The sequence below is a fragment of the Excalfactoria chinensis genome, chromosome 4 (genome assembly GCF_039878825.1).
Source record: "Excalfactoria chinensis isolate bCotChi1 chromosome 4, bCotChi1.hap2, whole genome shotgun sequence".
Lineage (NCBI taxonomy): Eukaryota > Metazoa > Chordata > Aves > Galliformes > Phasianidae > Excalfactoria > Excalfactoria chinensis.
In genome coordinates this window covers 43,676,840-43,703,328 of record NC_092828.1, presented here as the reverse complement: position 1 = coordinate 43,703,328, position 26,489 = coordinate 43,676,840, and the positions used below count along the sequence as shown (strand labels likewise).

Below are 26,489 nucleotides of genomic sequence, written 5' to 3'. Positions count from 1 at the left end.
ACCTCCTGAGACGCCTCAGGCGTGTTCAGCCACCCCTTTTGCTGCGAGTCTGAGGTAAGCCTTGTAGTATAAGACACAAGCCTACAGCAAGCTCTACCGCTACATTTGCCTGCTTCTCACTTGCATTATTCTAATTATGCAACAAACAGCCTTTAGAAAATATTTTCCGTCCAGAAATAACACACAACTCTTGGAAGCAGTGCAGCTTTTATGTCTCATTCAGCACAGTACTTCTAGAATTAACAATTAATAGACTAAAGCCGTTAATGCCATTGGTTCTAACCTGCAATTCTATTCTTACTCTGTAGGTACCTATCTGGACAACCAGAGCCATCTGCTATGAAATACTGCTGCTTCCCAATCATCTTCTGCTTCCTTCAGCTCCCTTATGCTTTTTGTCACCAGCACAATGGAACCACAGATCAGCAGTGGGGTTCCCGTGACTGAAGTCAGCGTGGGTCACAATGAATAGCTCGCCTCACCCTTCTCTGCTTACTTTCTATGTCTGAATAAACGCTAGGCAGCAAATAACCACAATTTCTTCATCATTTCTTAACAAACATTCCCACATCACTTCAGTGCCCACACTGTCACTGTCAGCAGAACAGGAAGGGCGCTACTGCAGCAGCTGAGCCCTCAGACTCTGGGCTCTGTCGCACCTCCATCCCATCCATTTGACGGTCACTTTAGCACACACACCCCCGCCGCACACCAACCAACCCCCAGCTCCTACCCACGATCTTAAGGCGCTTTGTTTGTTTGGTAAACAAAACATGTCACCGCCTCCGAGAGCTCATCGCCCTCTCATTGGGCGGAGCCCGGCCAATCAACGGCGCCACCATTCGGTTGGCTGAGCCCCTCCTTTGGCCCCGCCCCCTGCTCACCGCGCTCTCCTGATTGGCTGCATCCCCCTCCCCGGTCGCCCGGGGGGGCCGCGTGCATTGACTCGTCCCTGTCGTGCGGAGCGGTCGCAAGATGAACCTGGCGGTGGAGCTGCTGCTGTTCCTGGGCACGCTGCTGTACTCCTACGTGGAGGCGCTGCTGAAGCTGCTGCTGCCCGCCAAGAGGAAGAGCATCCGCGGGGAGCTGGTGCTGGTGACGGGCGCTGCCCGCGGCCTGGGCAGAGCCACGGCCCGCGAGTTCGCCCGGCGCCAGAGCCGCCTGGTGCTGTGGGACATCGAAGCGGTGAGGCCGGGCCCGCGGTGCAGCTAAACGGGCTGTACCGAGACCGTGGCACCCGTGTCACACCACGCGTCCTTCTTCCCACACAGCATGGCCTCAAGGAGACGGCAGCAGAATGCCAAGATCTGGGAGCCACCGTTCACACCTTTGTGGTGGACTGCAGCAAAAGGGAGGAGATCTACAGCGCTGCCGAGAAGGTAGGGGGGCAGGTGCATGTGCCAGGGCTTACCCAGATGTGCTTTGATTTGGGGAAGGCTGGAAAGCCCCTGTGATCTCTCCGCTTTTTGCTGCTGTCCATACATACCCACAGGTACTGCAGCCTGTCCCATCCTCCCCTGGGAGCCTTTGTCCTACTGAGCTCATGCTTCAGACTTTAGACCCTGCAACCAAACTCCCTGCTACTGATTGCTGAGGGACATAGAAATATGAAAGGCTGCGCTATAGGGCATGGTTCAAATCATTCTGTATGTCCAACAGTGCCAGCTGTAATTGTAGAGCATGTTTGTCCATGGGTGACGCGTAGGATGCTGTAGTAACTGACAATAAAAAAGGGAAAATCAGATCTAAATCAGCTTTCATGACTGTTGTGGTTTTGGCCACAAGAAGGGTTCCGCATGTTCTTACCTGCAAGGAAATCATTGTAAGAATTAAATCATTTGCTACTCGTGACCTTGCACTTTGTATGTTAACAAGCGATGTTCACCTACACATCTTACGGTCCAAAAGGTGAAAAAGGACATTGGTGATGTCTCCATCCTGGTGAATAACGCCGGTGTGATCGCAGCAGCTGACCTGCTCTCCACCCAGGACCACCAAGTGGAGAAAACGTTTGAAGTCAACATTCTTGCTCACATCTGGGTAAGGGTCTCCAGCACATTCACGCCTCTGTGAGCATTATTAAGGATATGTGTTTAGACCTGCAGTTATTTAAAGCTATGGGCAAATTACCAAATCCTTGTGCTGCTTTGTGTGTATAGCAAACACGCACTCAGTCTGGTTGTTGGGAAACTTGATTGTCTCTTGCTAATCTGGGGCGGGACTGGCCTGGCTCTCTGGTCTTTTCCTTTCCACATAAGTTGGGCAGTGATGGCCTCTCCTGCAGTGTAGGCTGGTCTGTGTCACAAATGTCTTAGTGTCTCTCTTTGGGTCAGGCTATTGGGGCACTCTCAGCCAGGCACCAAGAGCCTGCAAGCAGTAGAAAAACTGCTTATATAACGCAAAGTGTTTTGGTTTGGCTTTTTATCAGCTGGCCCCTGAGAGAAGGCAGCCTTTGGCACATAGAGCCAGGTGTAGGGCAGGGCTGGCTGCTAGCTTCTGACAGTGCATGTAGGTCAGCCAGACCCAGCCTCTCCCTGATTGCCACCAGTATCTCAACCAGTCCCTGGGGCTTCATCCTGAAGCATTTTGTACCTGTCTCATTGCTGGCTCCACTCTGGGCTCCTGGCATTGCTTTAATCCCATCCTGTAGCTGTCTTGCCACTGCCTGCGAGTGCCACCTGCCTTATCTCCTTACAGGGCTTTTCCCAGCTCTCTACCAGCAGTCTGTGTGGAGGTGATGCCGCTGGGACATCCCTGAGCTGGGCTTTTGGCTCCTTGGGATTCTGGCAACCAGACCCTGGGGATGGGATGGCTTTCAGCAGCATTCCTAGTATTAAAGAATTTCTGCCTGCAGGAGAAAAAAGGGGTACTACAAATTGTGTGTGTGCTGGGGAGAGATACTGCTAGTGTTGCTGCTGGCAAGAGAAACAAAAAAGCAGGCTAGTAATACCATGAACATCTTATGCTGGTACCTTATTTGCTGAAAGTGTCCTTCCAGAAATCAGGTTACAGAGTGCATTAGCTGGAGGGAGAATGGGTGTTTCTGTGGTTCTCAGAACCTGCCTAGCATTAGGAAAAGCACTAGTTACTTAATTGCACGTATTTTGGAACAGCACTGAAAACATTTAAGACATTACTCTTTTCCTCCTCCCCCAACCCTTTTTCTGGCCCTTGTTCTAAATCCCTTTCAAGACAACAAGAGCTTTTCTGCCAACAATGATGAAAAACAACTACGGTCACATTGTCACAGTGGCTTCTGCAGCAGGTCATTTTGTAGTACCTTTCATGGTGACTTATTGGTAAGTGACTTCAAAATCAGCTCTCTTCATTTCTTACCTTTGTCTTCTCCACTGGCAAACATGGAGAGGAAAGAAATACACTCAGTAAGCTTCTTCCAAAGGAAGAAGAAATCCACAGTACCCAGCACATAAGGACTTGTGGATGCCCACTGATTTACTTGTTAGCTCTGACTGAATCGGGAACAATGCTTCAATGAAGGACTAATGATATGACAAACTAATGAAATCTATTTTTTTTCCTCCCCATAACTGATCCAGACTTTGATTGGTGAAAAAGGTATCTGCTTTCCTTCTTCTTAGATTAACATAGTGCTCTTGTGAGTTGCTGTAGCCATAAGAAAACCTATTCCTTGTTTGTTTTTACCATTCTTTCTTCTTAGTTTTACAGACTCAGGCCATATTGTTTTTTTCTTGTAGTAAGAAATGCTGGACGTTACACTGTTTACTGAATTTAGCTTTCAAAAAGAAAAACATCAGACTTATGCATGCCAATTAATATTTCCTAATGCTCCTCTGACAGCTCACTATTAAGATTACTCAGATATTCCACTTCACATCCCAAAATGTTTTCCCCAGGCAGCAATATCTATTTTAGGAAAACACTGTAAGACAGCAAAAATTAGAGTTAGTCCCTGACTTCCCGAGTGGATTGCATTGTTTCCCTCACTAGTCAGTACTGCATGTTCTCTCAGCCCCTTTCTATCTGGCCAGAAATTCATTCCTTCTGATTTGTGCTGTTTTCCTCCACCAGTTCAAGCAAGTTTGCTGCAGTTGGATTTCATAAAGCCCTAACGGAGGAGCTGTCTTCACTGGGAAAGGATGGAATAAAAACAACATGTCTCTGTCCAGTTTTTATAAATACTGGATTTGTCAAAAACCCCAGTACAAGGTAATGATCACAAGTCAGCATTACGTATTTGCTCCTTCTTTACCTCTGTTATTCAAACTGTGTATGTCCCACGTAGCAGTTGTATTTTAATTACCTGACTGTGCACACGTGAAGCATCCTACTTCATATTCAGCAGCTGCTCATGTTTTATCACTGTCACCCTTACATATATGCTTGTCCTTTGATTTTAGGCTTGGAAAGATCTTGGAGGTTGATGAAGTTGTGAAGGCACTGATGGAAGGAATACTGACCAACCAGAAAATGGTTTTTGTTCCATCAAATCAACGCATTGCTTTACTTTTTGAAAGGTATAGAACAACGTAAGGAATAACTGTGGGAGCGTACAAGCATTACACTTCATAGAATCACCAAAGTTAGAAAAGACCTCTAAGGGCATCCAGTCCAACTGTCCACCTGTCACTAATATTTCCTACTAAACCATGTCCCTTGCTACAACATCTAAACCTTTTTTGAAAGCACTTGTAACATCAGAATCAATTTAGTGCTGTTTTAGAAGCTGAGGCAAGTCAATGCTACAGTGTATTGTTTCTTCCCACTGACAACAGCAGACACAGTGAGGGTTTTGTTGAGTTGTTGTGTAGGTCATTATGATCCTTTTTTTGCACAAGCTGCTGAGTGAAGAGCTCAGATGCTCCACTGGCTGTTAGGGATTCAGAAGGAGATCAAGGCCTTGCTTTGCCATCACAAACTGAATTTCCCACAGGCTTGCAAAAACTAATTTCTCTGGACCAGCAGCCCCAGACAACATCCAGAAACAGTTAAGGATGTCCTGCTTTTTGGTGTTCATTTCTTCATGGCAGCACCAGTTCTATTTTACAAGTGCCAGGAATGCTGCTTGAGAGGGGTTCTGTTTTCCCTCAGCTATGTGAAGTGAGGGTGGCTCTCTCATACTTCTTAAACAACCAGTGTAGCTGCTCTGCTGGGGCTGCGTTTTCTCCACAGCCTGGATTCAAAAGCTAGATCTGTATCACAACTACATTACCACTTCATTTAGCTTCTACAGTATCTCAAGAAAGACTTCATAGTAACTTAGTCATGAAAGCCAGGAAACAGCCGAAACTGTTTTATGATAAAGAATCTTTTGCCTTCCTGAAATTCTTCACTGACCAGATGAGGTTTTAAAAGCAAAGGGAAAGCAAAGTCAGTTCTCATTTCATTTCAATATACTTGTCTACATTTAACATTAGACCTGCAAGCAGTAATTGAATCAATGTCCTTTGCAGTGGATATCTGCCCTTGGAGTGATCATAAAAGGAGGAAGGTGCTGAAGGGACTGTCAAGCTAGTCAAACAGTTATGAAGACAGTGGGTTTTTAGGAAGCACTCCCCAGATTTACGTTCTGATCTCAGTCTGATGTGAGCATGCATTCTGTGCCAGATGAGCTCCAGTCCCATTTGTGATAACACTTCCTCCAAAACCTGAATTCTTATCCTAGGTTTAATTTTGTGGGTTTTTTTGTTCCAGGTTGTTCCCAGAACGTGCCTTGAATTATCTCAAAAAGCTGAGTGATGTTAAGTTTGATGCAATTGTTGGGCATGGAAGCAATCAGTGAAAAGGAAATCATTTCTTATTTCCCCGTGAAATGACTGAAATCAGAACATATGCTGAGTGTAGCACAGCGATTTGGATTTGGAGCAGAATTGAGATGGGTACTTCTTCCACGCCACCACTTCTCATCACACCTTAAGGACCATTCAACACCTGCAGCAGGAGCAGATGTGCATAACATGGTATGTTAGCAGAGCAGAGATGCAGCTCAAGAAGTTGGACTGTTATGCAATGTGCACAACTGCTCATGTGAGTGCAGTGGGATTGCAGAGTATAAATTAATCTGGTTTTATCACTGAGTAAAATGATCTTGAGGGGAGGGATGCTAAAAGGTGGCCTGCTTCACCGTGATGAATCTTTAAGTTCAAAAAGCCTTGTTCTGTACACATTTTAATGCATTCTTTGTAGTGAGTACCTGAAATAATGCAGCCCCTTAATCAAGTGTTACCTAAATATGTTGATTGCCTATTATGCATGAGCTCCACTAGCACAATGTGTGCAGAATAAAAGCAGTTCCTTAACCAGAACGTGTCTCTCAGCAGTTACAGTCACAACCACATCCTACAGGTGCATTTAAGATGCACTGTTAAATAATATATGCCCTCTGCTTATGTCATTTCTCAAATTGCTTGCTGGTGATTCCTAGATCGGATTCAAACACCTCCCTCTGAAACAAGTATAGTATTTCCTGCAAATTACTGGGTGCCCTATTCTGTTCCATGCTTACTGCAAAATGTGGTTTTTTTCCATAAGAATGCAGAAGTGTGGTTCTATTTTTATCCTTACACTAGAAGGTAACTAGTCCAGCCTAATAAAAACTGCTGTTTACCTGCTCCAGTATCAGCCTCCTCTATTAGAAGGAAAAACAAGGCTATGTATGCTAAGCCTGAAAACCCCTCATTCATGGGCCCAGAAATGCAAGTCCCTAGAGCTCCTATGCCTGAGCAGAACACAAGAGAAGGCATCAACTGGGAAGCAAAAGACTCCTTGCTATGTCTTCATTTCAACTAATTAATGAACTCATTCCAGTACAAATTTAAGCCAATACCAACACCAGTTAGCACACACACTTCCATACACCTATTTTCATCTCCAAACAGCACTTACAGAAGTGAGGGTTTATTTATCCCACCCCTCTGAAATGCTGATCCTACTCATTGCACAGGATGCTGTAGCACTGCCAGCCCTGGATGATTCTGGACTTCCCGTTCATGCTCTGCTTTTCCATGCGAGCAGCAGAGCAGGGATGCTCTGCAGGAGATGGGAAACCTAACATTGCGGGTATATGGGATACAGCCCCAGATGAGCCCAGGTCTTACCCTCAAGCCAGCTCTACTGTGACTGCAGTGATCAGGAGGTTAATCCTCCAAAGTTCTTTATGAACACTTTACCATGTGGTACCATGTGATGAAATGCCAAAGACCTTTGTAGAGCACGGATCTACTTTTTGCCTACTTCTGCAACTCCAGACTGTGACAGATGTTGGCTGGCAAGTGGCCATTCGAGGGAGGCCAGAAAACCCGCCAGGTTAAGGAGAGCTAGAACTAAGCAGCTTCCAAAGTAATCCATATTGATGTCCTGAGCACTTGTACTACAAACTTGGATTCTTCAGAAGATGGAGAAGTTTTAACATGGCTCCACCTGCTCTTAGGTGGTAACAGGTCTAAGACTGTGTTGCTGACAGACTAACTGGGAGGAAAGTTTCTTTAGCTGCTTATACAACCAGCACGGAAAGGGCATTCAGGGTATGGCTAAGTACCATTTCTTACACTGGGACAATTGGATTCTAGTTTATGAATCTTGTGGCTGAAGAAGGGCTTCTTCAGTATTCCATGCATGGAATATAAGTTAAAATAAGTAATGAAAAGTTATAAAACACTTAAGAATTCTGAATGAATTGCATTTAAAAGCCGAATATTCCATACTGTAGAACATTTGAGGAACATGTTTCAAGTCATGATGGAAACAGAAGCCAGCTTAATACACATGAATTATTTTTGTATCTGTTTTCCCTTTCTTGGAAACAATCCCAGAATCTAAGAAGGGGCTTTTTGTCTCGCATCTCTCTTGAAATAAGTTGTTTTATGCTGCTCCTGCTTTTATTTGAGCTGCATATTTCCACTTCCGCTTGGTATAAAGGAACTTAAAAGAGGATTTAAACCTTCATTCCATGGACACGAATGACAGCGAATCAAATTGTCAGGCCTCCTAAGCATCTTGGTTCTCGGCCACAAGAGACAAGCTTATCCTAAAATCTGGTTGTTACAGGTACTTAGCAGTACCTCATGTAGCAACTTCCAGTAAAGTCCCACAGTTGAATAGTGGCATCTCACACACTGGCTTAGGGCACTTGTGAGTTGGGTGAGTGGCTCTGGACTCATGCTCTGCCTCCCTCTGAGTCATCTCTTGGAGCTGGCACTTCCCTGCCACAACCACAGTTCTGACCTGAGCTCCGTGCCAAGGGAATGCAAGCACCACTGAGCTGTGAAATTGGGGTCTGGCTGCACTACTGATGTGCTAATTAAGAACAGAAATTATGTAGCTCTGAGCATCTCTGGTGGAGTCAAATGTTTTCCCTGCAGACAAAGTAACTTCATTCAGAGCAGCTGGATGCACTATGGCCTCGACCTGATGACTGGAGCAACACTCAGAATATTTTAATACTTGTTGGCAATACCAATACGCATGCAATTGCATCTAATTTTAGGCAGTGTCTCAGAAAACTGAATGGTATATGCACAGAACCTCTGGAACACAGCAGTTAAATTGATTTTTTCTGCTATCCCACCACCTTTAAATATCCAAGATCACTGGCCATTCATAAAGGCTGCAACACTGTCCACAAAATTCCTTTCTGAGACAAGTTCCTGGTACACTAAACCTTGCAGATGCTTTCAATCTGCATACAGTCATGCATTCTGCTGTTTTTAAAGCAGATTTGCTTTAGGATACCATGAGAGTTCAGAGCTGAAAATACCCCTCCAAAACCTCAGTTAGAACAGGAGTAAGTTCACATCAACCTACGGTCCTGTTACAGTGAATAAACATGCTCTCATGCAAACAATTTCACCTCTGCATTCTCCGCTTTTTAATGCTCACAATCAAAATAGTTTTTGAGGAACACTTCAGTTCAACAGATGTGCAACACGGAAATACATTCATTGCTCACAGCAAATCCTGTGTACACAGCTACAGCTGGGGTTTGTGCTCACTGGTGCCTGCTTACAGCTTGTCACAGGTAAACTGCAGTGGAGAAAAGCAGTGGGCAGAACTTACATCATCTCTCGGTGACCACATGATGTTGAAATGGTGTCAGTAAAACGCTGCTGGTCTGGAGCAGAGTTCAGCAGTGGTACCCGGAGACTATATCAGCACCTGCACTGCAAGAGATGGCATGCTGTAAAGCACATAATGGACGTGATACTGTAGATGTTATTTGCCATATTGATATTGCAAAGGTCCGTATTTACTCCTATCTGGCATTTTGTGCAGTTACACTTAGATAACAACAATTCTATCACCTCTTTGCACAACTGTGCCAGGAGCCCTTCAGTCCCAACCACAAACCCAGTGGGATGTCAATGAGTTTGTGTGGGGAAAGAGTGGGCATAGAGTAATGCAGGATAAAGAAATGAAAGGATTCAAGTGTTTATTCCCTCAGAAACATCCTTTTCAGTCACCTAAAGCCGCTCACCCCTTTCTGCAAATTTATTAAGCGGAGTCAACCTTTTATATCTCCTACTACAGCGGGTGCATCACCTCAGGAACCCTCCCTCGATGCTCGATATTTACCTAAAACTGAGCTTTCTGAGCTGATGTGCTGCGAGGCCCCAAAGCCCCACACCATCACCCCACACCATCACCCCACACCATCACCCCGCAGCGCCTCTTCCCGCCTCCTCACCGCGCATGCGCACTGCGCGCCCCCTTCTCCCGGCGGCCCTCGGCGGAGCGCAGGTGAGCGGCTGCGGCGTGGGGCCCTTATTCATCCCTCCTTCCCTCACCGCCAACACCCCCGAACCCTCTCTCCCTTCGCTCTTCCCGATGAACAGTTCCTTGGGTGGTTCCAGAGGCCTCAGCCCGCTTCGAGGGGGAGGGAGGTGGAACGCTCGGAGGCCGCGGCCCTCAGCGGGGAGCGCGGCGCGTCTGGGCCTGGCCCCGGGCCCTGAGGGGAGCCCTAGGCTGCGAGAGGAGGGGTGGAGGATCACATCAACTCTTATGTTTCTTAAACGGTGGAAAACATTACCTGCAGCTGCCGGGGAGGGGCTCCGAGCGCTTCCTTCCTGCTCATGCAAAAGGGAAGTGCTCCTTCGGCCCGTTATGACCTGCCCTGCCCAGGTGTCTTCTGTGTGTTGATGGGTTCCACCTTGCCATCTCCCCTGGCCAGTTCCGTATTGGTTGGTGGGAAGTTGCAATTACAGAGATCTTGTTAAGGGATGTGCAGGTGGTGCGTCTCCTAGTTCCTATATGCCCTCTTCTATAATGCCCCTGCACGATGTGGTCATAAAGGTGACAGAATGCAGAGTTTTTGGACTGTTCTTTGCCTGTCAAAAAGGCTACTGGAAGCACAGTGTATATTTTGCACAGAAAAGTACCACAGTAGCTGAAATCCCACACTGATTGCACTCAGGCTTAAATCTCAGCAGGTGGGTGTGCTCTGCTTGTCCTGGAGGTGAAGCTGCACAAGGTTCAGCGGCCCTATGGAGATAAAACATTGGATTAGCATGAGCTGGTTACTCTAGAATCTACGCCTGAACTCTTACCTGTGTAAATCTACTGTGCTACGTGCTGAGATTGTGCCTGTTGTTTGTGTGCAGGTGCTGAAAGAGCTCATAGCTCGGGTGCCACTCCTGGGCTTACAGCTCCAGGATAAAGGGATATTAGGCAACAGCTTCTTGGAAATTGTTTTGCTCTCACTTCAATGCTTCCTAGGAAGGGCTGGGCTAAACGCTGTAGAGACCGTCAGCCTGCTGTTTTTCAATTAAAATCCTCAGTGTGAGTCTGCTCCTCTTTTCTTACAGATGTGAAGTACCAGCAACCATTTCTTTTGATTTTAGTGCATATGTCAGCACTTCACCCTGCTCTTGAGTGCTGCATGGATTTGCAGTGTTTTGTGCTCTACTTTTTGGGTAGGTTGCCTTGAATAAACAGAGTGCCTTTTAAGTACTATTTTTATCTGTAAAGCAGAGTCCTTCCTTACTGTGCTCTGATTTGGTTCATAGAATCATACATGATGGAAAAGACCCTCTAAATATCACTACATCCAACCCTCAACCATGCCCACTAATCATGTCTCTCAGTGCCACATCTTCCCTCTTCTTGAACACCCCCAGGAACAGATACTGCACCACCTCCTTGGGCAGCCTGAGCTATTGCATTACCACTCTTTCTGCAGAATTACTTCCAAAATCAGATTTTATCAGTGCTTTGCCAAACAACATTTCTGTCCTTTATCTGTCACATTTGTTTTCCTAGAAATAGCAGCCTTCATTCGCTGTCTGTGCTTTTTGAAATCACGAAAGGACCTAGGAATTCCCCAATAGTGCTAAGATAGCTTTGTTATAGTTTTCTAAACCAGAAAGCCCCGTGGTTTCAAACAAGTTAAACCAGTTAGGCATGTGGAATCTAAATTTGTTTGTTGTTGTTTTGATTACTTTCATTTTCAGGTGTGTTTTAAATGAGACTTAAGCATAGGCTTGCAGTGCAGCATGTAACTTGAACTTTCCCATGTTTTCATGTAACCTTGTGGGCGGCAGCAGCGCCATACAGTTACCTGCAGAGACTTATCAAGCTCCATCTTAACTAGTTAGGTTCATACATTTGCACATGCAAAATGATATATATTTATATGCACACATTCTGTTGGTAGTTGAACTGCTTTCCAAAACTCTCTGCTCTCATAGCTACCCCTAGTTTGTTGCAATTAACAGGCCCTTTCAGTTCCCTGGTTACATGCCTGTCTGTCTCTGTGCAGGTAAGAACATGAATTTTTGTCTCCCTTGCATGTGAATAACCAAAATTACATCCAGGAGTGTGGGTAAAGCCTTACCCATATCTTGAATTCTCCTGGATACTGGGCTGCTTCTTATTTTTCTGACTCCAGTACTGGGACTGATAAACAAGCACTGGATCTACCTGTGTCACAGAACCCCTCATTTGGGCACTTCCTCATTGTGGCTATTACAAAGTCCTTTTGTTTCTTGTATCATGGAAGCATCTTTCTGCTTCTGGCAGCTGAGGCAGGAGGACAATCCTCTCCCAGGTCAGTGTCACAGGGGAGGATCCTTGTTTCCTTCACTTCATGAGTGACATTAGTGCCCTGCTGGTGGCTGATGCTCCTATCCCCTTTAGCTGCAGTTATTTCAGGCACGTTACTTACACTGAAGGCAACTGCTTTATTTTATGCTCTGTTCAATTTCAGATGATTTAGCCAAAATGACTGAACCTAAAGCAGTTCTTTTTGGGATGTTCCTTTAGCTGAACCTAAGCATCTGTAATGTATGGCGGCTCTGGGCTACCATCTCTGCTTGTTTGTACACATGCAGTAGTAAAGAAGGGCTTGGATGGGATCTTTGAATATCAGCGCTGACCAGCTGCACGCTGCCAACACAGACATGACGAATGTTCTAAATGTTTATGACTCAAGAAGTAAAATTGCTGAGCTGATGGCAGCAAACAGTGGTGAGCAGTAAACAGGGAGTCAAGCTTTTTTGCAGTGGGGGGGGTTACTCTTCTATGAAAAGTGCAGAGTAGCTGCCTATGGAGTAACAACCTATGTTATGAATGAGGCACTTCCTTCAGATTCCTTAGAGCCAGTCACTTATGCTGTGCAAGTGAGTACTCAGGCTGTATCCAGGCCAGAGCTCTTCACTGCTGAGATGAAAGGAGGGTTATGGCTGGCTGTGACAGTACTTTAGAAAAGAAAGCTTCCATTTGCATGCAGTGTTCAGCCAGTGCTAACCTCACCTCGAGCAGCTGGCTGCTGTTATTGCATTCTTGTTTATTTGAGGGGCAGCTGAATGGCTTTTCTGTGTCAGTCAGTGGATTCTGAGTGCGTAATTGACAGAACATTGTGCATACAATCCTAAATGCTTATTAAGTGTTCTAGCGAGTGATGCTTAAACTGGTGAACTTTTGCATTACTGAGGAGTTGAGAAATACCACCTTCTTATGCTATCCCTTTAAGGCTGTGCAATGACAAAACAATTTATCATTCCAGTACGGGCTAGGAGGAGGAGTAGGCTTGGAGTTGAAGTACACTGACCTTCACGACTTCTGCAAGGCCTTCAGATTTCCATTTACTGTTCTGATTAAAGGACTACTAAAACTCATTTCTGTTCTGTTTGAAGTGTAAGGACAGTAAAGGCTGAGAGCCGGGCATTTAAATCATCCCAGCCTGGTTAGCTTCTGCAAATTAAACGTCTCTCCTTGTGCTGGGATCCAGATAGACTGCAAATACTTGACCTTAATGTTGTGTATTACATCTCCAAGCTCTTTATGGCATTGGTTGTTGACTTACTTTTAAATCTCTTGTCAAAAACATTGCTTGATTTTTTAAATAAGCGATAGGAACATTGACAGTGATATTTCTCATGTCTGATGCAACCTGGTTGCTCTTAATTATCAGCAGCCAGATGGATATCTACAGAGATCTCCATCTCCTACAAAGGTGCAGCTGTCTCATAATCTCAGCTGCTATTTTCCACAGATCATGAGGGTTTGTTTGAAGACTCAAAATGTGAGATACTATAATTAAGACAAGTGGAGGATCTACGGGTATGGTATCTAAGTGATTTGGGAAGCAAGAAATGTCAGAAACAAGGTGTTCCTGAATTGGTGATGTGGGGGAAGAACAAACTCTTTCACGGGGTATTAATATCTGTCACAGAGTCTCATCACAATGAAGCCACAGTGTGTCAGACTGCTTAGTGTCTGAATTACAAATTCAGGTGTTTTAAGCCTGTTAACTTCAGTGCCTTGAAGAAACTTCTTTGATGTGAGGAGGAATTTATTGTCATGTGATCTAGTATTAATACCTGGTCTAGTATTAAATGTGGAGTTTGGCAGCGCTAACCTTGATGACCCTTGAGGTCCTTTCCAACTTAAGCCATTCTATGATTCTATGTGCCCATACACTTACTTGATATTGCCATGATCTATACTGAGAGTTCCCTGGTACATGTGATTCCTGTGACTGTGATTTCCTCTGGTGTGAGGAGACCAAGGGCTCCAGTATCTGCTCCTGCAGAACCACTACTAAATGTATCGGTCCACATCTGTGCTCTTCTTATCCAAATGATTGCTCAGACCATCTCCAGCAGCTTCATTTGATAGGAGCATTCTATGAGGATGAAAAGCATGGTTTACAACCAGTTAAGTCTGGCTTTTGAGCTACTGTTCTATTTATTATGTTTAAAAAAACAACAAAAAAAGTTACCCCAGCAGTGTTGATTCAGGTTTGATCAGGTAGCTTAGGAATTGTGGGCTTTGTGCTGGTGCTTGCAGTGGCATGTCCAGAACAGGTAAACCTTACACCACCAGTCACTTTTACAAAGAGCCACATGTGTGTGGTAAAGCCATGTGTGCAATCAGTTAAAACATGCAGATAAATTTAGCACGTAACACCAAGTGAAATAACCTTCTGACTTATGAACTGCAAACCATTGTTTAGTCATCAGTGGCAGTTCTGTTTGAAAGCAGCACTTCTACTCAGCTGTAAAAGTACCATTGTTTACCCTGTTTTACTTCTGAATAACACGTGACATTCTTTAAAATCCTTGTACAGTGTTCCAACTGCTGTCTTTTTCTTGGATATCTTTTACAGGAAGGATGCTTTGCTTACTGCAGCATTAGTAAATATTCTAAGCACGTTTCGGCTCTCTGTAACCTGCCTGGCTGACTGCAGCCAACAGCACTGTGGCTGCACAGAATGTGGAGCTGTCAGCAACACTGAGACTGAGACCATACAACCACCTGGAGTCACTTCCTGCTCTTTCTGATGCATGAGGAGTTGTCAATGTATTAAGTGGCACGGATACCTTAAAAATATTCCAGAAGAACAGAAGTTCTGTGCGCATCCACATGACTTACATCTTTATTTTAAAAGCTTTGTTTTGTTCCTTCAGTCAGTCCATTTCTTTCAGTGCCAGAGCCCAGGAGCAGAAATCACTGGATTGAGGAAAGATCATTTCTTAGTAGACCGCACAGTAAGTTAACCAGCAAACACCAAAATAAAAGCTATCCCAATATATATATATATATCCCACACTACTCAATATTCTCTCTGCTTTCTAGAGACGTTTGTCTTTGAACCTTACAAACTTGCTTCTCTCACTTGCCAGAATGTAACAGAACTCTAGTAGCTTGTAACTTGGATCAATATCTTCATGCTTTCCAATAGTATTTCATATTGTGGGCTTACCATCTTCCACAAAGCTCGTGGAAGCACAGCCTAAGTCTTACTGACGTAACAGGTTTCAAATTGTCATGGGTGTCAGACACACAGAACTGAAACTTCACATGTGCTATCAGGCTGCAAAGCTATGTGCTCTTCCCTACTGCTTGAATTTTATCTACAGATAAAAAAGTGGACTTCAGACCTAGCCAGACTGGAGGTCACAGTATTAGGAAGAGTGAAATATTTGTGTGACAGAAGCCAAAGTAAACCTTCTTTCTATTGTCTGTGGTATCCCAGATGTGTCTTTCAATTCTGGGAAAGTTGTGATAGCAGAACAACCACGATTCCTTTTGTCAGAACTGCATAAATCTTAGACACTAAAAACATCTGCAGCTAAGACAGGTAGAGTCTAAAAAGCTAGCAAACAGTGACACAATTTGCTGGATGCTTGTTTTCATGCTTTAGGTTAATATTAAGTAAAGGAAAATCATTCCAAAATTTTTCCTTAAACATAAATTCCTTTACTCTTTAATTCTTGTTGAAACACAACTAGAGTGGTTTCATTTTTACATATGCATGAATACAGATAATACTTTTGGATTGCTCTAGCTGTTGAGATTGAGGAAAACTGAGTAATAAGTATGTACAGATATACCTGTTGGGGTCAAATTAGTCTGTCTCTGGCAGCAGTGATGAGATGAGGAAAGAAGCCCATCTGCCTGTGGTCCATGGCCCTTCTGCTCCTCTGCTATCCACAGATGTTAGGTGAGGAATGGCAGAGGACACATCACTGCCTTTTCTTCTTCATATCTTTTTTCAACAAGTGTGGGGAATGAGTTCATAAATAAGGGCTTTTCCCAAAGGTACCTGCATATGATTTGCCTGTGGGACTCTTTTCCTCTCTTCTCTTCCCACTCCCCCTGAATAAGATCAGAGGTAGCATTTTTAGCATGTAATCTGATGGTGGATACTGACATTACCTGATATCTCCTCTGTCTTTTTTTTGTGTGTGTGTGTGCTTGTGTATGTGCTTTTAGATAGGAAGATGAAAAGAACTTAGCTACATTTTAGGACTGACTCCTGATGGGCTGGACTTTGTCTTGGTGGGAATATCTGACAGTTCACGCTGCAAAAGACCAAACAACCAATGGCTTCAGAATCCATGGTCCCAGAGCAAGCAAAACAACATCCAATGAAGGGAAAGAGGCGGCCACAGCAGCAACAAACTCGATCTTCCAGCGGTGATGTTGAAGATGATATCTTTGTATTTGAAGCAAACGAGGCTTGGAAGGACTTCCACAGCTCTCTTCTTCACTTCTTTGAGGCTGGAGAGCTCTGTGATGTTACACTAAAGGTGACAGAGACCACCCACATTCATTGTGTTTTAACAGATTAAGCTATAAATGTGCTGGAGATGGCAGTGAGTTTGGGTAGGGGTGTGGAAGTGACAGAATCCCTGTTTGAGCTGAGGCATTTCTCGATAAGCTCTTAGATTTTTTGTCATTTACAAAGGCCACAACTAAAATGTAAATGATTAAGATACTGACAATCCAAGAGAGCAAGTTCATGACTCACCTCACCCAGTTTGCTCTATAAGGAAGTTCCCATGATTGCTTTGTTCTCTACTACGTTATTTCAGTGTGCTTCCAGCTCCTTGCAGCCTCTCTGTTCACACACTTTGATCCCAAATTTTATCCATAGTTTTGCATTCTGTGTTTCTATGCTGGATCTTTCCTGGCAAACAGGATTTCTGTAACAAATCCAGCTCCCAGCATTCTTCTGGGAAATAAAAAACCCTCAATCACATTGTTCTACGACTGATCAAAGAGGAAACAAAAAGGATGAAGCCAGTTTTGTTATTCTTGTGCAGTGTTGTTTTAAATGCATTCTTTTCAGCTCAGCTTTCTAGTACTTATGTCCTGATCACAGGAAATTTATAACTACCGTTTGCAGCTGTGGTTGCCAGCATGTACAAACACTAAGTATTGCTTAATCAAGTACTGCTTCCTTCTGCTACAACCTTGTCCTACTTTGGTAGTCAGGTTACAACTGAAATCTGCCTGGGATGTGCTAATGTCTAATCTAATGTCAGCAGTATGAGGGAGATGGAGTTCATTTGTTTCAGCAAAATACAGAAGCTCAGTGTATACTTGGCCCAGAAATTTACCTTTTCAGCTTAACTGCCTTTTATAGCTGGAAGAAAACTACCTGAAATTGATGTTTCAATAAAATAGTTTTGTTTTCTTTTTCTCAGGTTGGTACAAAGCTCATCTCCTGCCACAAACTGGTACTGGCGTGTGTTATACCTTACTTCAGAGCCATGTTTCTTTCAGAAATGGCTGAAGCCAAGCAGACGCTGATTGAGATCAGGGACTTTGATGGCGATGCGATAGAAGACCTTGTGAAGTTTGTCTACTCCTCTCGGCTGACACTGACTGTGGATAACGTCCAGCCACTCCTGTACGCTGCTTGCATTCTTCAGGTGGAACTGGTAGCAAAGGCGTGCTGTGAATACATGAAGCTGCACTTCCATCCTTCCAACTGCCTGGCTGTCAGGTCATTTGCAGAGAGCCACAACCGCATTGACTTGATGGACATGGCTGATCAGTATGCTTGTGAACATTTTACTGAGGTGGTGGAATGTGAAGACTTTGTGAGCGTCTCACCTCAGCACCTCCATAAACTGTTGTCCTCCAGTGACCTGAACGTTGAAAATGAAAAGCAGGTTTACAATGCTGCTATCAAGTGGCTGCTAGCCAATCCACAGCATCATGCCACGTGGCTGGATGAAATTCTCGCACAGGTAGGGCAGGCATCACTGATTTGGTTCTGTGTCAGCTGGTTTCACTTAGGTAGATTTTAAGAAGAAAAACGTTTTTACCAGTCGGTGCTTGTGAATACAAGTTATGTATTGACAGTGTAAGCAGGTTGGGCCTTGGGAGTATCAGGACGAAGTTATGTTACTCAGTTTCTGTCAAGAAAAAGATTACTTACCGTAGAGTCATCAGCAGGGGGAGGAAGGGGAAGTCAACAAAAAGTTGCATCTGTGCCACAGCATGGTATCTCTAGTTTTACACGTAGGGAGGTGGAGAACACAGAGCCATCACTTCATGTGGCTCAGTGTTACTGCTGGTAAGTGTTTGTACTTAGAAAGGAGAACAAAGCTGCTTAAGAGGTATAGTTGGATGGCTTGGGAGGCAAAACTGTAAGGAAGATAAGTCATCAAGTGATGCTACTTTCTGGAATGTTTGTATACATAAATAAGGACAAGATTTTGTAGACTCTTTAAAGCTAGAGTTAGAACTGCTGATTACCTGTAGGCTCTGAAAGGAGTGTGCAGTTTAATCCTCTAGGCTTGTTAAGTAAGTGTCCATTGCTGAGAGAAACATATAACAGCATCACAGGGTCACTCAGACGAACACCTGGAGCCCTTCCTGTCAAAATGTGGACTGTTTCAATAATGCTTTGCACATGCTGATTTTAATCCAGCATTTGAGATAGGAACCTGCCCTGAGGAGGAGGAGGGGGAACACGTTGTGTGCTGCTGAGTGCCGCAAGCATCCTAGTAAATTGGATCAGCTTGGGGTCTCACAGCTGTCCCCGAACTCCACTGGGAACATGATGCATTGATTGTATTTGCATCATGGGAGAATCAAGAGGTCTGCTAACATGGTGCTGTTCTTGTCTTGACACATCATTTTTAATTTTTCCCTGTAAAAGACCACAACTGTTTAAACATTTTCAGTTGCATCTAGACTGCCGTAAGGTTTGGGGTAAAAAAATCAAAACTCCTTTAAATATACAGTTATGTTAGCAGATGAATAGCTTTATTCATGGGAACTAGAGTCTGGAGCAAGGCACTGAAAAAGTAAAACCCTTACTGAAAATAAGAGCTATTTAGCAAGATCTGTAGAGCCTAGAGTTGAGTACGATGTAATTGCTAGCAGAAAACAGGACTGGGCTTCCTAACAGTTGATCATACATCATAGTCACTGTTAGGGGTTTTCCTGTTACCATAAACTTCTGAATTTTCATCAGCCTGGAGTTCTTAATGTATCGTTCACCTCCCAAGACTATTAGCAGGGCAGTGGCAGTGCTTTGGGTCAGCCTAAAATAAACCAGTGCCAAAGTAAGTGAAGAAACAGGATTGAACCCAAGTGGTTTAGGAAGAATTGCAAGAGAGGCCAACTTAGAGGCAAGGACACTTGTGTAACAGCACCGTTCTGCTTTTCTGGGAAGCTCCTGATACACTGGGTTTGTCCTTCACCTTGCTGAGCTATCTGGGGGCTCATCAAAAGCAAGATGCTACTTGACTTCAGTTTGCCCCTGTTTAGACCTGTCCCACTTGCTGGCCTTCTTTTTGACACCCCACTCTGATTGTCCTTCATATTCCTCATTGCTTCTCCCAGAAGGACGAATGAAAGGTCTGCAGAAATGAATTCTATGGGGAGGGACATTTCAGGGTGGTATTTTGAGGCTGACCTCACTTCAGATCTGCTCTGTCCTTGGGATCGTTCCAGGCAGAGGCTGCTGGTAGTGGTCTCACCCAGGCAGCCTCGTCATCGAGCCTGAGCATCAGCCATTCTGAGGAAGGATAGAAAGGATCTGGGGAAAGAAACACGTCGGTAACAATGGCCATTAGGAAAACTGAAATCTGTCTGTGCAGTAGCAACCTCACAGTATCAACATCTGCCAATACAGTTACATCCTTACAGTTCTCCTTTATGTCACTGCGTCATCACACTGTTTTCACATTAATCTTTTCAACAGTCTTGAACCTTCTCCTGCTATTATATTCCATTGTGTATCTGATGCCAAGATTTTATAGTCTTGTTTGAAAAGACTGCTTATTGCTCTGTAGTCCTCTCTGACACCCAGTCTGCTCTCTGCTCCCTCCAGACTTTGGCAATTAGCTGTAACTGGTTGTTTCATTTTACTGTGAGGTCTGTCAAGCCCACCCTAGAGAAGGGTATTCCTGCGCCTTAGTTCACGCTGACAGGGTTTCCATTCTGACTTGCCATTACCACGCTAATCTGAAATGCTCTATTCCAGTAGAACTGCTGACTCAGGAAGGAAGTGCTTACGCTCCCCTGGTATGGGCAGCTGCCCATCTTCCTCCACTGCAAAGGCATTTGCCTACAGTCGCAAATGGTTGCGGCAAATAATTGTCACCAAAAATAACCGTTTGTATCAGGGTTAGTCTGGAAAAGAAAACAAAAGCTGCTTTTCATACTGAAGGGTGTGGGGCTGACAGTTGGCTTGGAAGTTGCAGTCCGTTACGTGTACGTCACTGTAAATGGTCAGTTCAGTTTAGCCAGTTACTTCAACTGTGTTCATTTCTGTCAGGTACGACTGCCTCTCTTACCCATTTGTTTCCTTATGGGTGTTGTGGCAAAGGAAGAGATTGTCAAGCAGAATCTAAAATGTAGGGATTTGCTGGATGAAGCAAGAAACTACCACCTTCACCTGAGCAGCAGGGCAGTGCCAGACTTTGAATACTCCATTCGCACAACACCAAGGAAGCAGACTGCTGGTAATTAAATGTGTGTCTGATTATCCAGTATGGAGTGGTGTGGAGAAAAGGCAGCGTATATGCATAGGGCTAGACAGCTTGGTGGAAGTGGATGTTAATGTGTAACTGGGAAAGCCATTGTGCCCCCCTGGTGATTAGGTTATGGGCTGCATTTTCTGAACAGAATTTTGGCAGTTTCTTTGTTTAGAGCAGCATTTAATCTGACTGGCTAGAGCTGTTAAGAGTATTACGTGCAGGCAGTAAGCAGAAAGCTGTACAGAAATCAGTGGACATACACCTTTTGGTGCCAGAACGTTGAGCTAGCTGTTAAACTCTGCTTAACCAACACCAAAAGCAAGTCATGCGTGTTAGACTGCAATTTCTGATTTTTACATTAAGATGTAGCAATCAATCAGTTTTTCTCCCTAAGCAAATCAGAAAAAAAATGCCTGTTCAAAAAATGCTTTGCTTTTATAAGAGAGTAGACAATAAATTGTCCTAAAAGCATGACAAACAAATGCCAAAGGCCATCATCCCATATACAGGGCAATTGCTGTGCTCTTTGAAGTGAAATAAGGCTTCTCATGAAGTATGTAGTTTGCCATCTACTCTGGTGTAGAATTTTATCCCTATTTTCTCTGCAAGCTCTATGGAAGCCTCCTTTGTCTCCTCCAGGTGTGCTATTCTGTGTTGGTGGCAGGGGAGGATCAGGTGACCCATTCCGCAGCATTGAGTGTTACTCTATAAATAAGAACAGCTGGTTCTTCGGCCCTGAAATGAACAGCAGGAGAAGACACGTGGGTGTAATCTCTGTGGGAGGTCAGTAATCCTACTCAGGCAACCTTGTTCAAAAGAGTTGCGTGGTTCATCGGTTGAATATTCTTTGTTTTCATAAAGTTTTTTCCCCACAAAGAGGTTGTTCCTTCTAAAACAATATCTGAGAGCATACTTACTGAAAAGCTCTTACTGCCAAGGTAATAACAAGGTGAATAACAGAGTAACCCAGAGATTGCTAGTACTCTTACAAGCTTCCTTCATATTTAAATCCATACAAACTAGTTGCTAAGACTGTGAGGACAGACCAACCTTTATTTTTGGGTCCACAGCTTCTGCCAGGCAGCTTACTATCCATGATGCAGCTCCCCTCTGTCCACGGTCACCCCTGCGCTGCTGCAGCAGAATGGAAATCTTTCCCTGTAAAAATTGTGGGAAGCTGAAGTAAACATCTGAAATTGACCTTGCCTGCACTGCTTGAGTCGATGTATCTCAAGATTTGTGTAAAATCTGTGATAAAACAGATCTCTGGTTGATTAGAGCATATAAAAGTACAAAGTCCTTCCTTAATAAAATCCCGGTACCAAAAACCTTTAAAAACATGACCCTGTTTGGGCTCGTTGCCCCACACACGTAAATCAAAACTGAAATGTTACCAAGCAACCTCCATATCCAAGTATGTGTGTGCCTTTCAGGTAGAGTCTATGCAGTGGGTGGACATGATGGAAATGAACATTTAGGAAGCATGGAAGTGTTTGATCCTCTCACAAACAAGTGGATGATTAAGGCATCAATGAACACAAAGAGGTACGTGTGTCATGATCCCACATGGTACAAAGTTTAAGTCCTACTCTATGATACATCATCTCCTGCTACTGCTGGAAACCTGTTTGTTCTGCCTTTATGTGGATTTCCCAACTTTGCTATTTTTAGGATTCTTTTTTCTGTTGTGGCTTAAATGCTTTGCTTATCTTCTGCAGAACAAGCAGAAATCTGCGTCATATACTTGCACATATTTGCACATATTGTTTGCAAGCACAAAGTCGTGTGTTATATACTAAGTATTTCAGTGCAGAACTACAATATCCCCCTCTCCAGGGATAGGCCCTGGCTGCTGACGTGGGTTACGCTTTCTTGCTTTCTAATGCCTCTCTCATCCACTTTGGGCTTTTCTTTAGGATGGGCTGGCTTCAGAAATGAGGAGAAGCTTTTCCATTGCAACTGTGCTTATGTTCTGATATTAGATAAAGATTCTGAAACTGGTTAAGTGGTTTTGTGGTATTTTATCTCTCTTAAACAACGATAGTGCCACCAGCACATGTGTAGTAAAATGCTTCATGGCCAAGGAACCTCTTCCTTCTGGCAAAGTTTGCTTCTGGACTTCTGTGACATTTCCTACTCAGGAAGCTGGACAGAGCCTTGCCCACATCCCACCTCTCCAGCAAAAGGACGTGGTCCCAGAACACCTTCTGGAGAGGAAACTGCACGTTACCTTACACTCTCTGCAGTAACACCATGATTTTACTCAATAATTTCTCTAATGACAATACATTTCATTTCACTCTACTGACAGCACACTGGCAGATTTCACCCAAAAACCACCCACTTATTTCAGCGTACACTTAATAAAAATCAGAATTCAGTCATCTAGTGTCAAGCACAGGTTTGTCTTTTAGTATGTATTACTTACTACCCCTGGAAAATTAATTCCCAAGCCATAGGAGCAGCTACACCAACAAAGCTAAAACCAGCAGATAACACCAAATGAGATCAAAGATGGAAGATTCAGTACTGAGAAAGAGCAATCCAGTAACTAAGAAAACCTCAAATATGCAAACACTTGAAAAGAAGGCTTGGACCTTTGATGACATGCAGTTAAAACAGTATATTCCAAGCCATCCTGCCTTTTTCTCTCCCTTGTATTTCAGACCAGAGCTCCTTCTTTTCACAGTCTAAAAATATCCTAGCTGCAGTAGTGCCGTTTGTGGATGGCAAGGACATACAGCCAAAGCTGAGGTGAAGATAAAACACTGATGGGATGCTGCAAACACAAGAAAGAATTTTTTGGATAATGATGCAACACTGACATTGGTGTGCAGAGGGTCGGTCACACTTATGGATCAGTATTGAAAACCCATTACCTTATTACTTTTTTCCCACTACTTTGAAAGTCTTACCACTCAGTTAATGTTGCACCTGATGTCTTTCTCATCCCCTTTACGGATATGCACTGAGGCACTGATTCTGTGGTTCTCTTAGGAGAGGAATTGCTCTTGCTTCCCTCGGGGGCCCTATTTATGCAATAGGAGGTCTAGATGACAACACGTGCTTCAGTGATGTGGAAAGATACGACATCGAGTCTGATCGATGGAGTGCAATAGCCCCCATGAACACACCCCGGGGGGGAGTTGGCTCCGTAGCCCTCATGGTGAGTTTGTTTCCTCTCAGGGCTGCTTTTCAAATATTATCTAAGTTTTCTAAACAATCTTTCCCCATGCTACTTTTCCAGAACCACGTGTACGCTGTGGGTGGCAATGACGGCATAGCGTCTCTCTCCAGTGTGGAGAAATACGATCCCCATTTGGACAAGTGGATGGAAGTGAAAGAGATGGGGCAGCGAAGAGCAGGCAATGGTGTCAGTGAGCTCCATGGTTGCCTGTATGTTGTCGGTGAGTAGGCCGGGAGCACTGTGTTGGACAGAGCTGTCCTGTATGATGTGCTCCTGTGCAGGAGAAGAAAACATGGGGGCACGCTTGAACAAAGGAGTGGTAGCTAGGAATTAAGAAGTTTCACTGGTCCACGCCAATGGCAACGCATTACTGAAGCCAGTCTTAATCAAGGATTTGTTTCCTACTTTGATTTTCAGCAGTGGCTTGTTTTGAAAGTACTGCAAGAACTTGCTGACAGTGGATTAATTTTCAGGTGGCTTTAAGATTTGGTTAGAAACAGACTGGGGCACTAGGCCACTGCATGCTAAGAAAAGCCCACCCTGTAATGCACATCTAGGCTATCACCACCACAGGAAGTGGCCAGGTATCAGTATCTGGTGACTCTTTGCAGGTGGCTTCGATGACAACTCTCCGCTGAGCTCCGTGGAGCGCTTTGACCCACGCAGTGACAAATGGGAGTATGTCGCAGAGCTTACAACACCAAGGGGGGGAGTTGGCATCGCAACGCTGATGGGAAGAATTTTTGCAGTTGGAGGTCACAACGGTAACGCCTACCTGAACACTGTGGAAGCATTTGATCCCATAGTTAACAGGTAATTCTCTTTTTTTATTTGGCCTAAAAAAGCAACCATATCCACCTGTATGGAACACAGCATAACAGAAGCAGCGTACAGTAATTGAGTAATACTCACATAAGCGATGTGGGAGTGCTGCTCACGTCACTAGTTCTTGGAATAATAGGCACATCCTCCTCCCTCTTCCTCCTCCTGGCCATCCCTTGTCCTCTTACCTTCACTCAGAATCTGTTCCTGTGGTAGTTCCAATCTGATTTTGCCCTAAACTTACTGGAGAAATAATGAGGATGAATGAACAAAGTATATTTTTACGCAGTTAACAGCTGGTTCTATGCTCAGAAAGGACACAGACTTACTTGTCTTCTTCTCCTTTGCCCTGTTCTCCAGGTGGGAACTCGTTGGCTCAGTGTCGCACTGCAGAGCTGGGGCAGGTGTTGCCGTGTGCGCCTGCCTCAGCAGCCAGATCCGTGATGTGGGCCAAGGATCCAGCAATGTAGTTGACTGCATGTGAACTCAGCTGCCTCCTCCAAATTCCAGGGGAACAATCATACGGAAGCACTGCAGAGCTTTTAAATATGGTGGTTTGTGTGGTAGGTTAAGAAACACAGTACGTTTTCCTTGTGAAAATGTTACCTTCTGTGACTTTTAAGCTTCTGGTGGCTTTCTGACAACAGCAGTGTAGAAGAGCCTGCGAGAACATGGGACAGCAGTGTGACTTAGTCTTGCTCCATGCTGAGATCATTCCATCTTTGAGAAGTGAAGATAAAGAGCCATTTGAGGCAGCTGTTACAGGACTCACTGAACTGCAAACCAGGCATGGACAGGTGAGGAGCGAGCAGAGGGCAGCATCACTGAGCCTCACCTGACAGCCCTGCTGTGTGTTTCCTGAGGGACTGGAGTGCCATTTATTAACATAGCTAACTTATTATCAGGAATGCAATCTTAAAATGTTTCCTAATCATAGAAGATCTTTGAAACAGAGCTTTTCGGTTCTCCCTGAGCTAACTGGATACAGATGTTAACTGCTCACCTGCTGTGGGACTGCTGGCTGCGGTGGAGATGGCAGCACCCAGCCTGGACCTGCCTCTCGAGTGCTCCCTCAGCCCCACACACTTGTTACAAAGCTGAAAAGACTCAAAGCCTGAGCATAGCGACTGGAATACTGACATTCTTTTATCCTCAATAAAATGTGTAGTAATGACTCCCTCTGAAAGGCTCCGTCTGTGAAGAGATCAACCCCAAAGTAACAGCTGAAGGCTTCAGTGGTCTCTGAAACCCCTTAATCACAGGAAAGGGGCACACAAAAGAATGTGCAGAGTTCTATTGAGAGTTTTGAGTGCAAGTCTAACTGCCAGGCTGAGTTTCAGGATCCAGTAACAGATGTGGGGTAACAGTTGAGTTTCTAGGTCCTTAGGATTATTCAGCCAAAAAAATCTCTCCTCAAAACCAGTTGAAGCTTTCAGTCGGCAGCAGAATAGAAAAACAGCAATACTTAGAGCAAGGACTTAAACAGGAACTCGTCACTGTTCTGTGCTAAAGTGACTTGTTACACAGTTACAAACCCTGTCTGCAAGTCAGGTCTGGTTGGAAAGAGCTCAGCATCCTGTTCTTGCCCAAGCACGCACAGGGCAGGGACTGATAGTCGTCTGTGACCACAACCCCAAGTTACTGCCTTGTTCAGGTGTCAGGAGAGCAGCAAACGTCTGCGTCTTCTCTGCCAGGGAACTGGGTGGGTTCTAAGGTTTCTTCCGACCCAAGCCATGCTGTGGTTTTGTGATTCAATGAAACGAAGCCTTGTATTTTCA

The 26,489-nt window shown here is 44.4% G+C and overlaps 2 protein-coding genes and 1 long non-coding RNA gene across 6 annotated transcripts in view; 2 read left to right on the top strand and 1 right to left on the bottom strand.

Moving 5' to 3' along the window:
• The window catches only part of LOC140251864 (uncharacterized), a 16,075-nt gene extending 6,045 nt beyond the window's left edge, over positions 1-10,030 (bottom strand). Inside the window, exons 1-2 of one of the 2 annotated variants that reach the window (XR_011903477.1) lie at positions 10,004-10,030; positions 9,034-9,137 (exon numbers count right to left, since the gene is read on the bottom strand). This is a non-coding gene — a long non-coding RNA (uncharacterized lncRNA). Of the gene's footprint in view, positions 1-9,033; positions 9,138-9,549; positions 9,624-10,003 lie in introns of those variants that run through there. The other variant, XR_011903476.1, reaches the window with a different exon arrangement.
• On the top strand, positions 875-6,593 carry LOC140251862 (estradiol 17-beta-dehydrogenase 11-like). The gene is made up of 7 exons (XM_072336022.1): positions 875-1,185; positions 1,272-1,379; positions 1,909-2,040; positions 3,193-3,299; positions 4,051-4,188; positions 4,380-4,496; positions 5,674-6,593. The coding sequence occupies exons 1-7, from the start codon at positions 976-978 to the stop codon at positions 5,759-5,761; spliced, it is 900 nt and encodes a 299-aa protein (XP_072192123.1). The 5' UTR covers positions 875-975; the 3' UTR covers positions 5,762-6,593.
• Positions 9,665-26,489, top strand: KLHL8 (kelch like family member 8). 3 transcript variants are annotated; one of them, XM_072336019.1, is made up of 11 exons: positions 9,665-9,714; positions 14,582-14,963; positions 16,192-16,508; positions 17,409-17,957; positions 20,501-20,687; positions 21,342-21,485; positions 22,136-22,247; positions 23,700-23,868; positions 23,950-24,109; positions 24,501-24,702; positions 25,072-26,489. In XM_072336019.1, exons 3-11 carry the CDS (start codon positions 16,302-16,304, stop codon positions 25,193-25,195), a joined length of 1,854 nt encoding a protein of 617 aa, XP_072192120.1. In that variant the 5' UTR covers positions 9,665-9,714; positions 14,582-14,963; positions 16,192-16,301; the 3' UTR covers positions 25,196-26,489. The 3 variants fall into 3 exon arrangements, with proteins under 3 accessions (XP_072192120.1, XP_072192119.1, XP_072192121.1); XM_072336018.1 differs by having other exon boundaries at positions 23,700-24,109; positions 25,072-25,885; XM_072336020.1 differs by lacking the exon at positions 14,582-14,963 and having other exon boundaries at positions 9,678-9,714.